We start from the raw sequence: 18,047 nt of genomic DNA on the forward strand, positions 1-18,047 counted from the left end.
TTCCCACATGCATCACTTTGCACTTGCTCACATTAAACGTGAACTGCCATTTGGATGCCCAGTCTCCCAGTCTCGTAAGGTCCTCTTGTAATTTTTCACAATCCTCTTGCAATTTGACAACTTTGAATAACATTGTGTCGTCAGCAAATTTAACTAGCTCACTCATTAGTCCCATCTCTAGATCATTTATAGATATGCTAAAAAGTAACGGTCCCAGCACAGACCCCTGGGAAACCCTACTACCTACCTTTCTCCAATGAGAATACTGACCATTTAACCCTACTCCCTGTTTTCTATCTTTTAACCAGTTTTTAATCCACAATAGAATACTTCTATCCCATGACTCTCCAATTTCCTCTGGAGTCTTTCATGAGGTACTTTTGTCAAATGTTTTTTGAAAATCCAGATACCGGCTCACCCTTATCCATGTGTTTGTTCACCCCTTCAAAGAAATGTAGTAGATTGGTGAGGCAAGATTTCCTTTCACTAAATCCATTTTGGCTTTATCTCATTAATTCATGCTTTTGAACATGCTCTGTAATTTTGTTCTTTATAATAGCCTCTACCATTTTGCCCGTCACCAACATCAGGCTCACTGGTCTATAATTTCCTGGATCACCTCTGGAACCATTAAAACAAACAAACAAAAAAATTGGCGTTATATTTGCCACCCTCCAATCTTCTGGTACTATGCTTGATTTTAAAGATAAATTACATATTACTAACAATAGTTCTGCAAATTCATGTTTCAATTCTATCAGTATTCTGGGATGAACACCAGGGATAAATAAAAAGGTTATGCATAGGGGTAACAGCCCCTGTCACAATCATACATGTCTCCATTGTTACCACATCTCATGGTGGTTTACTCCTACATATCCTTGTCTGAATGAGAGACTCATGAAGGAGTATGGGGAACTAGAGCATTAGCTAGAAGGACTGGATGGCCTTAAAGGCCATCACCAGGACCTTAAATTTAACTTTATAAAACTGATTGGCAGCCAGTGGTACTTCATAAGCAGTGCTGTCACGTGGTCACAAGGTCCAGTGTGATGCAAGATAAGAATGGCGGTATTCTGAACCACCTGTAAGTGGCATAAGACAGACAGACTGGTCCCATTAAGGAGGGAGTTGCAACAGTCCAGTCTATTAGTCTTGAGAGCATGCAAAACAGTGTGGATGGCATCCTGGGAAAGAGCGAGAAAAAAAAAAAAGATGTAAAAACATTAGAAACATGAGGCTTGAATGAAAGAGCAGTGTCCAGGGTAACCACAAGAGTCTTGAAATGAGCAGAAAGCAAAACCTGGTGGCCCAGTAAAATTGGAGAAATAGAAGGTGCTGTAGTTTGACATGTCAGGTTTTAGTACCATATAGAAACACACAAACATGAAAAATTGAAGGCAGATAAAGACCATATAGCCTACCCAGTCTGCCCATCTATGCTATCTACTCTCTCTATCGCTCCCTTAGAGATCCCATGTACTTGTCCCAAGCTTTCTTGAATTCAGATATAGTTTTCATCTCCACCAACTCCAATGGGAGGCCGTTCCACGAATTCACCATCCTTTCCATGTAGTAGTATATCCTCAGGTTATTTCTGATTTTATCCCCTTTCACCTTCATCTTAGAACTTTCTTTCAACTGAAAGAGACTCGCTTCCTGTGCATTTATACCATGTAGGTATTTAAACGTCGCTATCATATCTCCACTTTGCAGCCTTTCTTCCAAAGTATACATACTGAGATCTTTAAGCCTGTCCCCATATGCTTTATGACAAAGACCACTGACCATTTAAGTGTCTGCCCTCTGGACAGATTCCATCCTGCTTATATCTTTTTGAAGGTGTAGTCTCCAGAACTGTACACAATATTCTAAATGAGGTCTCGCCAGAGTTTTATATAGGGGCATCATCACCTCCCTTTTCCTACTGGCCATTCCTCTTCCTATGCACCCAAGCATCCTCCTAGTTTCGCTGTCTGTTTGACCACATTAAGATCATCACATATGATCACACCAAAGTCCTGCTCCTCTTTCATGCATTAAAATTCATCACCTCTTAACCTTTACCATTCCTTCGGGTTTTTGCAGCCCAAATGATACATTACTCGATGAACTCAATGAGCTGTTACAAACTGGCTCTCTTCCTCCTGATATGGGCAAAATTGTTCTCACTCCACTACTGAAGGGATCTGGGCTAGACATAACATCGCCTGCAAACCACCATCCAGTGGCAAGCATACTGTCACGATTGTGATTATATTCCCATCAGACTTGCTTTGGGGTTCCTCCAGCCAAGCCAAGTCTGTGTGTAAATCCTGAAGCTTGTGTGAAAATCCTGAAATCCTTTCCAGTCCAGTCTAGTCCATTCCGGGATCCTGTTCCAGCCAAGCCGTGCTCTGCTGTTGTGTTGCTAAGCCCCACCCTGCTGGTGACCTCACCTGTAATGCCTTTATTACCATCTGGGAACTTCCTAAGTTTGCCTCTCTTATGTCATGGCTGCTGTTTATGAAGGTAGGTAGGCTGACCTCAGTTTCATAATGTCTCGTACCTCCCCAAACACAGCATTTCAGGAGATCAACGTGTCCAAGAATTTCCTAGAAAGCTCTGAATAGTATATGCATCAGCATCCTTGATTGATATCACCCAGTGAGCTACATGACTCCAGAGCATAGGCACTTTTAAATATACCTTACAACACTGCTTTCTTATAGAAGAACTATACAAATGATTGGTATAAGTAATATAAAGTTCTCATCTCTAGATCTGCCTTTATTTGAAGACAAATATAAAATATATTATTGTCCATAAAGATCATAGGTCTGACTGAACACGCGTGAAAATAATCTTGTGGCAGAAAAGACACTTACCTTTTCAGAATCCAATTGATGGAGTCTTGCAACGTACAATGGAAGATGATTAGAGCAGGCATCTTTCAGTTCATTATATATATCATTGCTATCCAATCTATCAACACAGAATCAAGAAATCAGACTGGATAAAAGAGCACATCGGATTATCCTTAAATTACCTATATTATTGAGAATCAGTACCATACAATACATCAAATCGTTCCTACATACAAATAAATAGGCACAAATTATAAGAACAGAACAGATTAAAATCTAGTTGAGGCACAGTTGTGATAGAGAACATAGCAAGATATGACAAAGAGGGAATGTTCATAGTTATAGTCTTGAGTAAGCAAAAGGAATAAAATATTCTGACGTTAGATTTTAAAAGGAAATGATATCTTAGGTGTAACGTTTTGGAAATGCATACAAATCATCAGTGCAAGGCAATCCAGTTTTGAAATTAAGTAGGTTCTGGCAAATCTTCTAAACCCTTATCAGCAGTTACATCAGCAAAGGTCAAATATTACCTCATACTTTTGTTTTCAACCGTATTATATTATTTTACATACTAAACGATTGACTACAGTTTGATTCCTCGCTCAGCATCTTTGCATTTAGAGTATGGCTGTTTCAGATCTTATAAATTGAGATCCCTAATGTAAGAGATGGAACTCCTTCTTCTCTTATAAGCAGTGCATTCTTTCTAGCAAAAAAGGTGCCAGTACTGAAATGCCAGATCACCCTTCAGGGGTGGGGTGATCACTGAGGAACCCACCCCACAATAGCCAGGCCCCCTGCAACCAGTCACAGAATCAATGACAAGGCAGAATTGGTGTGTAGAGCCTGAGCTCTTTCATTAAAACTTGGGGACCATGGGTCAATTTTAGCAGGCAATGGAAAAGGTGCCGGTACTCAGTACCCCCTCAAAAAAAGCCCTGCTTATAAGTCATGTCTTGTGGTCAAAACATATTTATTATTTCTGACATGTATATCCCACATTATCCCAAGGAGTCTTGAGTTCAATGTGGCTCACAGAAATATTAGTCAATAAAACAATAGAAGGTGAACAAGAAGTATAACAAACATGTTGAATATAAAGTACATCAATTATTATAACAGTAAAAAGATGAGATAATAACGATTATAGAATTATTATCCTGAATAACATACAGTCTAAGCTGGTGCATGGAACTGTAGTAAGTACAGTGAATTTAATTTAATTATTAAAGTGTTTGCGTAAGTACACAAAAACTAATTTTGGTATCCAACCGGAAGAGCAGCTCACTCATATTCAAACATCAGATACAGCAAGCAAAGGGTAAATTAAATGGAAAACCACACAAAGAGGCAGCACAGGGCTGTGCCACACAGCCTAAAATGGAAGAGCAGCTCACTCATATTCAAACATCAGATACAACAAGGGTAAAAGGGAAACCACACAAAGAGGCAGCACAGGGCTGTGCCACACAGCCTAAAATGGAAGAGCAGCTCACTCATATTCAAACATCAGATACAACAAGGGTAAAAGGGAAACCACACAAAGAGGCAGCTAAGGGCTATGCCACACAGCCTAAGCGGAAGAGCTAACAGGAGAGTAATTCACACAGGTTCAAACAAGAACCACACACACAGAAACAGCTCACAGCTGTGCCAAACAGCCTAATAGAAGAGTAATTCACACAGGTTCAAACAAGAACCACACACACAGAAACAGCTCAGGGCAGTGCCAGAAAGCACAGCTAACAGAAGAGTAATTCACACAGGCTCAAACAAGAACCACATGCACAGAAACAGCTCAGGGCTGTGCTAGGAAGCAAAGCTAATACAAGAGTAATTCACACACATCCAAATAAGAACCCCCCACACAGAAACAGCTCAGGGCTGTGCCAAACAGCCTAAACGGAAGAGCTAACAGAAGAGTAATACAAACAGGTTCAAACAAGAACCACACACACAGAAACAGCTGGAGACACAGCTAACAAGAAGAGTAGTTCACTCAGATTCAAACAACACCACTACAGCAAGTAAAGTGTAAAAAGACCTGTTGCAAAGGCAACGCATGAAAGTTCCAAGGTACTTTATAAAGGAGTTGGCTGATGATGTCACAACTAGGAATGAGGCTTGGCTGCAGGAACACCAGAACGAGGCTTGGCTGCAGGGACACCAGAACGAGGTTTGGCTGCAGGAACACCAGAACGAGGCTTGGCTGAAGGAACACCGACAGAAGAAGACACCATGCAAGTAAGAGGCAGTCCAGAGACGCCACAGAGCCAGATTACTGAGAAAAAAAAATCTGGACGTGGGGCACAGCCACAGCCGTGACAGCTGTCAAAGTGTGTCGTATTGTAGATAAGGCGGGCTGCTGTGTTTTGAACAGTTTGAAGTTTTTAAAGTAACAGATCTCTACATGTTGCATAGGTTGCTTTGCAATAATCCAGTTGTGTTAATACCAGGGATTGAATCAAGAGTCTGAGGGTCGAGGTTGGGAAGTAGGACCTAATGCATTTTCATTTCCAAAGAGTTTTAAAGGCTTTGGATACAACTGCAGAGACTTGAGGTTCAAATGTTATGAGGCAATCTATAATTACTCCTAGAATTTTTAATGCATTTTCAATTGGGTAGGTTGTTTGCTCAATTTTAAAGTGATTGTATGGAAAATGGTCAAAAGGATTTGTAATTACCAAAAATTTATTTTTTTTCTCTGTTCAGTTTTAGTCTGAAGTCAAAAGCCCAGGATTCCAAAAGTTTGAGGACTTGATTTGATATTTGTAATGCTGTGAATTTCTTTATCAAAAGGGATATATATATATATAGTAATATCATCTGCATAAATAAAAGTGTGGAATCCTGCTGTTTCTAATTTAGAGCCCAGGGGTGCCATCATAACATTAAACAGGATGGGAGATAATGGAGATCCCTGTGGTACACCACAGTCTGGTGATTAAGGGGAGGTTAGAGAGACAGACATTTTCACCATATAAGATCTGCTTTTAAGGAATCCTCTGAACCATTGTAGAACGATACCTCCTAATCCAAAGTATTGGATATTGGATATTGTTAAAAAAAAAATCCTTAACCGATAATGAAGAAGTAACTGCATACACAATTTTGTGTGCTATATATAGAATTAGAGTGAATGTATGTTATTTACCCCTTAACATGCATTAAAAAGTAATAACATTATTGAGCAGTATATTATTATTATTTATTGCACTTGTATCCCACATTTTCCCACCTATTTGCAGGCTCAATGTGGCTTACAAAGATCTGTTATGGTGTTATAAAGAGGTTAAAAGAAGACAAGAGGTAGTTGTAGAAAGATAATTCTGAATGATGTTGGATAGGTGTTGTGTTATAGTTAGCAAAGAAGGGAGGGGAACAGGGGTTGGAGTTTAGGCTGGGGGAATAATATAATGAAAAGTTAGAATTGAAAATGAGACAAGTTTTTGCAAGAATTATCATCACACTGTTAACCATAATGACTCATAATTGGAACCGTAATTCACCATCATTTATTTAATAATCAGATTTTTTCCCTATATCGTTTTGTCTAATTTCATTATGTAATCCACGTTCAATATGTGATACCAATTGTATGTAATCCATGTTAAATATGTGTTACCTGACTGTTCATTACATCATCCATGTTCTATATGTATTACCAATTGTATCTGTATTCTGAAATGGAATAAGTCATGACGGAAAAATTGTAAGCCACATTGAGCCTGCAAATAGGTGGGAAAATGTGGGATATAAATGCAACAAATAAATAAATAAATAAATAAATAAAGACAATTTCATTCCATGGGTATAAGTGTTCCCCCCTTGCTCCAAGGATGGCAATGAAAATTTAGGTTATCACCTTATAAACACTTAAAAATATCAGTAGTCATTCACGAAATAATTATCTAGGAACCTATCCATTTTTACACTAAGGGTTTTTATTAAGAGTTTAATAAAAAAAAATTGCAACAATAATTCAGATACTATAAAGCAAAATACACAAATTACTATCATTTAAACCAACACAACAAAGAACTAAATCCAACAGTAAGGTTTGCAATTTGCTTCTAAGATACATAAGAATTCATCACAGATAGAACAGGGGTGGGCAACCACCATACTTGAGGGCCAGAACCCAGTCAGGTTTCCAAGATTTACATAATGAATATGCATGAGATCTATCTGCATACAATGCAAACGGTTCATGCAAATCAATGTTATGCATATTCATTGTGGAAATCTTACAAATCTGATTGGGTTGTGGCCCTTGAGGACTGGTTGCCTAATCCTACTTTAGAATGTTCTAACATCTGTCCCGTATAAAGAAAGTTATCAGCTCCATGGTCACACATTTGATATTTGCTGAATCTATTGCTCAATTGAGGTTTCATTTGCATATTCAAATGGCCTGTGACACTATTCTAGCAGCTACTAGACTGTAAAGGACTTGAGGGAACCATAGGCCTCCATGAGAGACACTTCTGCCCAGTAAATCAGGATCACAGGAGAGGTAAGAGAGCATTATCGATGCAATTTGATATGTCAAGTGCATTCGATTTGGTTGACTATAATATTTTATTGAATTTACTTTGCCAATATGGGATTGGTGATGTGGTAAAAAAAACTGGTTTCAGGGATTTTTGAGGAACCAAGCACATCAGCTTAAAATGAATTAGGTTTATTCTATTTCATGGATTCCAGACTGTGGAATCTTTCAGGGCTCACCAATATCTCCTATACTGTTTAATACTGCAATGGCTTCACTGGGTAAAAGATTAATTAATATGGGGTTCATCACATTTATTTATGCTGATGACTTCATGTTATATATACCTTTTTCTTTTTCTGAAGTTTTAATAGATGTTTCAAGGGGGTTAGCTTTATTAGAATGTTGGGATTCTCAATTTAGACTGAAACTTAATAAGGGTAAGATAAAATTCATAGTAATGAGTAGCAGTTTAACTGTTTACCAATGGCTGACATTTCTGTCAATGGTGTAACATATAAGATAGAAAAAGAACTCAAAATCTGGGGGAGTATTATTTTATAGTATTCTTTTGTTTGCAGAGGAGGTAAGCAGTAAGTTTGGAACATATTCTTAGCATTTAACTATAACGCACATAATTTAATTAATTTGTTCACCGATCCCCAATGGTTTGACATAGACATTGCTTTTTGTGTGTTAAGGTTCAATTCGCTGTAGATTCACAAACTCATCTCGTGGCACTCATCAAGTAGAGTTTAAAAAAAAATTTTTTCACCGAGAACAGTCTCCGTTCATAGACTCCTGTCAGTTTAACACATACAATACCTCTGGTGTTTCAAGGTTCACATGGTGGTAGATATATAAATTCACATAGTTGCACTCATTCAGTAGAGGTTCAAATACCATCACTGAGAATAGATAATGTTCCAACAAACATTCCAGTGCCCGTCATATCTGCAATAGTCATTACGATTATCCGATCAAATCATGCCATTTAAGACTTATTTTATCATAAGTTTTTCTTTATTATTCATATATTTCACTTCATTCATTAATTTTTTAGGTTATCTTCTTATTTCTCTTTTCTCTCTCTTTTGTAGCTTAACGAGCCTGTTCCGTTCTTCCTTTTTTAAAATAAAAAAACTTTTAGAAGAGAGGAGGTAAGCCTGCCTTTGTTCTCTATATCTGTATATTACATTATGTACATACCCTTATATAGTAATTATTAAAACAATTTTTTAATCAGCACCTAGTTCAATATTTGAGTCATTCTATATGCACCATTCTTTTTGCATATTATTTACAATAAATATTTTTTCAATATTCCATCTAGCATCATTCTATACGATTTATTTTATATATGAATTTTTTTTCTGCAATTTACGTTTTTTTCATTTCCATTCTTCATCTTTGCATATATAGACCCAAGAGAATTTTGTTTTATCATTCACCTTGGAGCACATACTTCAAGCCACACTCTCCGAGGTATTTTATAATTCATTTATTTTATTCTTAACTACAAAATGAGTTATACATTTTTTCTAAGGTGTACGTTTATTTTATTTTATTTATGTGCTAATTTGTAACATTTTATGTTTATTGTGATAAATATATAAGATTTTTTGTTTAAGGTTATCCAATATTTAATTTCAATATATGTTTATTACAGATGTATGAATGTTTTCTTAGTCAATCACTCAGATTTTTTTCAACCATAACTATAATTTTTAAGTTTTAATTCTAATTCTTTTTCTGTTTTGGTTTTAACTCGTACATATACACAAGGAAAAATTAGCGACAACTAAATCTAAAAACATGGATTTAAATTATATGTGAGAAATGTGTAGAAAACATTTTTGGATTATTTTATCAAATGTAAAATGTTGGAACGCATGGATTGTACATTGAGTAATACATGAATCTGTATTAAAATTTAACATTGTCTGTTTGTTTATTAATGATGTATACTATGCTACTGTTTGCCACTAGTTGTATTATCCATTGCGTCAAGGATATATTTGTAACAAATTGTTTTATTTGTTTTATTTGTCTCATTGTTTTAATCAGGTTTTAAAGACCCCTGAGGCAGGCCTTTTGGGCCGAAACACGGCTGTGTCGGGTCATTTTTTATGGAAATTTTGTTATTTTTTATGTGAATAAACATATTTGGTATCCTCATTCAATTTCCTCACTTTTCTCCATATTCTTTTGTTTGAGTCAGAAGTGAAAACAATTTTGACTAAAGTATTTAGAACATTATCAGGCTTATTTTTGAAAGAGAAGGGCGCCCATCTTTCGACACAAATCGGGAGATGGACGTCCTTCTCTCAGGGTCGCCCAAATCGGCATAATTGAAAGCCGATTTTGGGCGTACCCAACTGCTTTCCGTCGCGGGGATGACCAAAGTTCCCAGGGGTGTGTTGGAGGTGAAGTGAAGGTGGAACTGGGGCGTGCCTAACAGATGGGCATCTTCGAGCAATAATGGAAAAAAGAAGGGAGTCCCTGACGAGCACTTGGGCGACTTTACTTGGTCCATTTTTTCTTACGACCAAGCCTCAAAAAGGTGCCTGAACTGACCAGATGACCACTGGAGGAAATCAGGGATGACCTCTCCTGACTCCCCCAGTGGTCACTAACCACCTCCCACCCCGAATAAACAACTTTAAAAACTTTTTTTGCCATCCTGAAATGTCATACTCAGGTCCATCGCAGCAGTATGCAGGTCCCGGGGGGGGGGGGGGGGGGGGGGAGGTATGTGTGTCAGTGGAGGCATAGCGAAGGCATGGACGTCCTTCTTTCAAACATTTTGGACATCCTGAACTGTCCCCCCCCCCCCCCCCCCACACAGGGATGGCCAAATTTCAAGGGAGTGGAGGAGTGGCCTAGTGGTTAGAGCACCGGTCTTGCAATCCAGAGGTGGCTGGTTCAAATCCCACTGCTGCTACTTGTGATCCAAAATCCAAATAAATAAAGGGGGTGTCGGAGGCATAGCAAAGGCATGGACGTCCTTCTCACAGAAACATCCAGGCATGGACGTCCTTCTCACAAAAATATCCGCAGGGATGGAGGCATAGTGAAGGATGTCCTTCACCCATACTCTTAAAAAAAAAAAAAAAAAAAAAAAAGACGTCCCTGACAAGCACTTGGATGTTTTCACCTGGACTTTTATTTTTCTAAGGTTGTAGATGGCAATTTATTTAAAGTTGTAGACGGCTATTATACACGCAGCTTGTCTGCATGTATGAAGCCGTGGTTGGCATGCACAGAGCAGCCATGCACAATGCTTTGCTGCTCTGCACTGGCTTCCCCTCCATAGGAACGAAATCGTGTGCAAATGAGCTAACAGTGAGCAGCTCATTTGCATGCAATTTCCTTCATGCATGTCCGTTTCTTTCCAAATCGCTAAGGGATCGGTAAGGGAAGCGCTTTTCCGTTCAGTTAGTTCATTAGTTAGTCCACTGCAGTGCCCCCTAGGGTGACCGGTTGGTGTCCTGGCACGTCAGGGGGACCAGTGCACTATGAATGCTGGCTCTTCCCACGACCAAATGAGTTGGATTTGGTCATTTTTGAGATGGGTGTCCTCAGTTTCCATTATGTCGAAAACCGGGGACGACCATCTCTAAGGTCGCCCATCTCAACATTTAGGTCGACCATCTCTAAGGTCGACTTAAATGTTGAGATTTGGGCGTCCCCGACCGTATTATCGAAACGAAAGATGGACGCCCATCTTGTTTTGATAATACAGGTTTCCCTGCCCCTTCGCGGGGACGTTCTGCGAGGAAGCCCCATTCGATTATGCCCCTCCACGTAAAGCTTAGGAGGATAAGAGCTTATTTTGTGTCTGACATTTTTCAAACAGTTATTCTGGCACTTATTTTGGCACACCTGGATTACTGTAATGTCATTTATCCAGGTTGTAATAAATGTTTATTGAGTTTACAAATATTGCAAAATATAGCAACCAGACTAATATGCCATTTGACATTTGATAGGATATCATTCTTATTAGTAAAATTACATTGGTTCTCTACAGATGCCAGGGTGGTGTTTATAACTTGTCTATTAGTATTTTTGATACTACATGGTCAGGATCAAGTAAGGATTCCAGCAAAAAACTGTAATTTTCTAACCCTTCATTATCCAGGTTAGGTATAAGAAAATATTTTCTACTACATTTCAATTTTCAAGCTACTAAAACTTGGAATCTACTACCATGCTCCTTGAAATGTATGTCTAATTACAATTTTGAAATTTCTTGAAAGCTTTATTTCAGAAATATGTATTTTTTGAGTAGATTTAGTTTGGGTTGGTTAATCTAATGTTGTTTGTTATTGCAGTCCTTTGTGAATCACTGTTATATCGCTCCATGGTGCGACCGCACCTTGAGTATTGTGTTCAATTCTGGTCACCACATCTAAGACTAACTACAGAGATAGACAGAATGTTAACAACCACAACCAATCTAACAGCATTACTTTATCAAGCAGGTGCATTGAAGGAAACATTTCTTCTACCTTCTTTAACAGAAATAAATTCCTGCAACTTACTAGGGTCAAAAACACATAATCGACAGAATCTAGAGACACCATGCATCTTTAGGCAAATTTTAAAGTAAAAGAGCCACCCAAAGAGATAACTCTAGACCTCATGGTCAAGAATTCTCATCTCCTCTTCTGAGTGTCTCTAGCTAAATCAGGAAAAATCTGAATTTTACAGCCTAAAAAGTCTGCATTCATATGATGAAAACAAAGGTGAAAATTTTTATTTCTAGAAGAGTAGTTCTTACAGTTATAGTTTCAAGGGAGCGTTGAAATTCAGTGAAGTTGAAAGATTGAGGTCTCTCAGAAGAACTTCTTACAGCTTCAGACAGATATTGGGCCCTAAAAATGGGTGCAATATTGGAAGACCCAATATCTCAAGGAGATACTTCTTAAGAATATCCAATACAGGAATCAATGGTGACTTAGGAAAATTAAGAAACCTCAAGTTGCTCCTTCTACTGTGATTGTCCAGATATTTCAGCTTCCTAGTCAGAATCTCTCTCTCTGAAAGTTGCTAATGAAAAGCTCTGCAGTTGTTGTACCTCTCCTTCCAACAAACCAACTCTAGTGCCTTAATGCCCAAGATCCTGAGATAGTCTAATAATACCCTTGTAAAGTAGAAACCTCACCCTGAGAAGAGTGAGAAAACTTCTGAAGGGAAGAATTCAAACCTTGGATGGCATCCCACAAGGATTCCATGGTCACCGCAACTGGTTTCTTCAGACTTCCAAGAACAGATGAAGCATCCCCCCCTCACTGAGGGACAAGGTTGCTAATCCAACCTGTCCTCTCTCCGATGGTATCACAAATAGGGTTGATGCAGCAGCAGGACCCCCCCCCCTCACAGTAAGAAAGTCCGACACCATCTCAGGTGTCTCAGTTCCCTGCGTTGCCACCGCTGCCAAACTGCTTCCGGGTCTAGGAGGAACTGTGCAAGGGGGAGGGCTAAGCGAGGCTCCCCCCATGCTGCAATTTGACGTTATCACTACAGACCTGACTGAAGCAGTTAAAACCTCCTTGACTGGAAGTACATAAATCTCTCTATGGTCGCCTGTTTCAGAGTAAGACTACCACCGGTGCTACGAGGGGGAACACCCTTGGTCTTCACCTTCCGTTTCCCCATTAAAACACATGGAAAACCTCCAAAGCCAAAGAAACCCTCTGGAGAGACAGGAGCAGAAACTCACACTTCTGCCTCAAGGGCCATCTTGGGCTTCAAACACTATCTTTTCATATCAGCTACACTAAAAAAGTACATAATAGTGTTACATAAAATTTTGAAAAAGTAAACTATTTTTTGTTACATTCATGTGTTTCCATCCATATCTAAATATTTGCAGCAGGAGTAAATGGCAGTTATACCTAACTACTACTACTACTAATCATTTCTATAGCACTACTAGATATACGAATTATATGCAGGTACTTTTCTCTGTCCCTTGAGGGCTCACAATCTAAGAGGCCCTTTTACAAGGTGTGTGGGTGCCTACATGCGTCAATTTGGAACTACACCTGTCTACTGCATGCCCTGGGCGGTAATTCCATTTTTTACACGCATTCGATATGCACGGCAGAAAATATTTTTTATTTTCTACTGCGTGGTGCTAACTGGGCGGTAATCGGCAGTGTTCGCACACTGACAATTACCGCCTGGTTAATGTTTGAGACCTTACCACTAAGTCAGTGGGTGGCAGTAAGGTCTCAGGCTCAAATTGGACGTGCCCCAATTTTTATTTTACCGCATGCCCATTTTCAGGCAAAAAAAGGTGGCTTTTTTGCAAGTGCGCTGAAAAATGGACCTGCGTGCATCCAATACAACAGTGCATGCCATTTTTCAGTGCACCTTAGTAAAAGGACACCTCAGTTTTTGCTTTTTTTTTTGTACCAGGGGCAATGGAGGGTTAAATGACTTGTCCAAGGTCACAAAGAGCTGCAGTGGGAATCAAACCCAGGTCACCAGAATCAAAGCCTAATGCAATAACCATTAGGCTACTCCTCCACATTCAAACACAAGTTTAGTGTGGGCATGAAGCATAGTTCTGTGGTTTAGAGACAACACTGATATCAGCTATTTTTACTGGCTATTATTTTATAATCAATTTTTACTTACTTAGTCATCCATTGAATTTTCAGATCTCTCAGGGCTTCAGCAAATTCTTCTTTAACATCTTTTTCAGAGTCTTTCTCCTTTTCCTTGCTGCCATTTTTAGGTTTTGTTGGTGAAGGTATCAGATGATAATGAACAGGGATTACATCCTATGCAAAAATAATGAGCTCATTAAATAGGGAACTCATGATAAAGTAAATAACCCCTTCTTTTCACTGCAGATAAAGTCAAATTAAATACCTGACAAACAACAATTGACATAGTCTATTGTATTTCAGGAGTATAAGAATCATTTGTATTTTAACAACTAAAATTTTGTGGTATTACATATGGCTCTGAAAACAAAAGAATCTAATCTAATCATGGTATTTCTATACTGCCTTTTCCCTAGATGTTGTGCCCAAAGTGGTTTACATAAGATTGTAGCAACAAAAAAATGGATCAAGTATCAATAAGCTTTCTGAAATAAATATGTTTTCAAAATTTTTAGAACAAGGAAGAAATACAAGTCTTAATAGCCACAGGCATTATATTCCAGATATGTGCAGCTCTATAAGTAAAAGAGGCTTCTAAAATCTTCTTAGCACAAGCTGCTTTAAAAGAAGGAAAACTTGACATACGATTTTGTGTTTGTCAATAAACCTCGACTCCTTTAGGAAAGTTCACCAAATTAAAAAAAGCTCCTCTGGAATTAACCCATAGAAAATCTTAGACAAAGCAAGCTATTTTAAAATTTATCTTTGTCTGCAATGGGAGCCAATGAAGCTCCTTAAGATGGGAAGTAATATGACCAAACTTAGGGCTCTGTTTACTAAGGTGTGTTAGCATTTTTAACACGCCTACAATTAGCGCGTGCGATCACTGTGTAGGCGCCTATAGGGATATTGTAGGTGCGTACACAGTTAACACGCATATATGGTTAACGTGCATTACAGATGCTAAGACGCCTATAACACTGCTTAGTAAACAGGGCCCCTAGTCTTATGAAAACATCAGGCGAGCAGCCATATTCTGTACCATGTGTAATTTCATTAAAACTATGTCAGCTGCACCCCGACAAATAGAGTTACAGTAATCAAGCTGTGATAAAATCACAGATTGAACTAAGAGCGCAAAATGTTTGTGACTGAAAAAGGACTGAACAGATCTTAACTGTCTCAGCATAAAGAAACACTTCTTCACCAGACTGTCACCTATGGCTGGGAAGTCAATAATAAGTCTAGAATAAAGCCCAGAATTTTAGAAGATGAATTTACAGAAAGTGAATCACTCTTATTCAAGACTAATTTACTTTGGAAAGATGGTTATGTGCTCCTAATCATAATAGTTTAGTCTTGGCTGAGTTTAATTTCAAGTGGAGAAATTCAACAAGGTAGCTGTATGAATATTTATTTATTTATTGCACTTGTATCCCAGGAGATACAGCGGGGAGGCCGGGCCAGGACTGCAGGTTAATGAAGAGGTCACCCTGAGGGAAAGGGGAGGACCAAACATAGAGGCCCGAGTCTCTCGCTCTCTCTCACACACACACACTCCCCCCCCCCCTAATGCTGCTTTTCTAAAAATACCGTGGTGATAATTAAGTTGGCATTACTACGTAAAGTTGCTAACATGACTTGTGGAGATACATTGCAAGTTGCGTTAGGGCCCATAAACCACGGTAAAATAACCCCAGCTAGGTGTCATATGATCCCTAGTGGTAGTAATGTGAGACTACTGCTAGGGGCACCATTTTGAAGGCAGCGCTGGACAGGGCAGAAGCGACTGGGTATCACTCCTGCCCGAAATAGCCCAGCACATTGCCTTCAAAATCATATATGGTTAAGTACCAGTCTACATGACAGACCTAATCGACCTACCAGCCAGAAACCAATCCGTATCTACAAGAACGTACCTAAATCTACACTACCCAAGCTGCAAAGGACTCAAATATAAATCAACTTACGCATCCAGTTTTTCCTACATCAGCACACAACTATGGAACGCACTACCAAAAGACCTAAAAACCATATACAACAATCTACACTTCAGAAAGACACTTAAGACTCACCTGTTTAAAAAGGCATACCCCGCAGATCCAACGTAACTGCCTGATCTCAGTGACACAACAACGCTAAAGTTCGTAATGGCCATCACCAAATTCCCCCCGTCAAACGTTTCCTCTATGTGGTCCTACCACATGAACCCTACCCTATCACAACTTCACCTTTTGTATTTGTATACACCGGAGTCTACAACTGCTCTCCGACACTATGTAAGCCACATTGAATCTGCAAAGAGGTGGGAAAATGTAGGGTACAAATGTAACAAATAATAATAACACTAAATAAAGAGATAGATGTAGGCATCTCAGAGACCTGGTGAAAGAAGGACAATCAATGGGACCACTGTAGGGCTCATTTGCAAAGCACTTAGATTTACAAAGTTACCTGAAGGGGCATTTTTGATATGACGTCTAGATCCAAATAGAAAAGGTCATTTTCGAACCCCACCTCCCCCCCGGCTATCTTTTGTTTTTGAAAATATTGTTTCTAACAAAGTTTTGTGCTTTGGACATTTTGTTTTTTCTGGTCTATTTTCGAAGGAAAAAAATGTCCAAGTGAAAAACGTAGAAAATCAAGCCACTGGGATGTAGGAGGGGCCAGCATTTTTAGTAGTCCCCCAGACATCCCAGGAGATAAATGGGGCACCCTAGGGGGCACTGCAGTGGACTTTAAAAACATGCTCCCAGGTACACATATTACCAGACCCCTTATTTTGTTTGCTGAGCCCCCGAAATCCCACTGCTCACAACTGTACACCACTACAATAGTCCTTATGGGTAAAGAGGGCACCTATATGTGGTACAGGGGGTTTCTGTTAAGTTTTGGAGGGCTCACAGTTTCCACCACAAATGTGACAGGTAGCGAGAGATAGGGACCTGACCACTGCACTACTTCAGGGACTTACATGCTGCTCTAATAGACCTGGCTCTAACATCTGAGGCTGTCACAGAGGCTACTAAGTCATATTTTATTCAATCTTTGGGGGTGGGAGGGGGTCAGTGACCATGAGTGGTATTAGGGGTGACCCACAATACCCCCTAAATGACCAGATGATCTCCAGTGGTCATCTGGTCATTAAGGGCACCCTTTTGTGCCTTATTCATTATAAAACAGGTCTAGCTCAAAATGTCTTAGTTTTAGTTCTGGATGGTTTTGTTTTGTTCCATTATGGCTGAAAAACGTTCAAGTCTTAGAATGCCCAAATCCCTCCCTTAACACACCCCAAGTGTTTTGAACGCACTTCTAACAAGTCTCATAGAAAAACGTCTAAAAATTGGTTTTGAAAATATCAATTTGGATGTTTTTGTGAGAAAAATGTCCAAATGCTGCTTTATGCCACTTTTTAGACGTTTTTCTCTTTTGAAAATGAGATCCATAGTAACTGATGGAAATATGTAAGTCTAAGTTCTTGGAAAATACGCCTCTGTGTTACCAGGGTACAAATTATATCACAATGATAGAGCAGATCAAATTGAAGGGGGGCTTGTGCTATAAAGTTAAAGAGAGAAATGAATCAAACAAAATAAATATTCTACATGAAACAGATAGCAGCGTGGAATCCTTGTGGATAGAAACTCCATGTGGGAAGGGAAAGAATATACTGGTAGGGCTGTACGAACAGACAGATGAAGAAATGTTTACAGAAATTAGGAAAGCTGGCAAATTGGGAAACATTATAATAATGGGTTATTTCAATTACCACTAATATTTCAATTACCCCAATACTGACTGGATAAATGCTATATCAGAGAGCGCTAGGGAGGTAGGGAAATGGAGGGAAAGGGAAATGGGACTTGATATACCGCCTTTCTGAGGTTTTTGCAACTACATTCAAAGTGGTTTACATATATTCAGGTACTTATTTTGTACCAGGGGCAATGGAGTCACAAGGAGCTGCAGTGGGAATTGAACTCAGTTCCCCAGAATCAAAGTCCACTGCACTAACCACTAGGCTCCTCCTTCACTCCAATTCTTAGATGTAATAAATGACTGCTTCTTGGAGTAATTGGTCCA

At 39.0% G+C, this 18,047-nt stretch overlaps 1 protein-coding gene across 1 annotated transcript in view; it reads right to left on the reverse strand.

The window, feature by feature from the left end:
* TPP2 (tripeptidyl peptidase 2) overlaps positions 1–18,047 on the reverse strand; it is a 321,173-nt gene that overhangs the window by 30,730 nt on the left and 272,396 nt on the right. Inside the window, 2 exon segments of the mRNA XM_030201336.1 lie at positions 2,868–2,964; positions 13,993–14,138. Of these exon segments, the coding sequence (XP_030057196.1) occupies positions 2,868–2,964; positions 13,993–14,138 (243 nt within the window).

The sequence above is a fragment of the Microcaecilia unicolor genome, chromosome 4, assembly GCF_901765095.1.
Source record: "Microcaecilia unicolor chromosome 4, aMicUni1.1, whole genome shotgun sequence".
NCBI classification, from domain to species: Eukaryota; Metazoa; Chordata; class Amphibia; order Gymnophiona; family Siphonopidae; genus Microcaecilia; species Microcaecilia unicolor.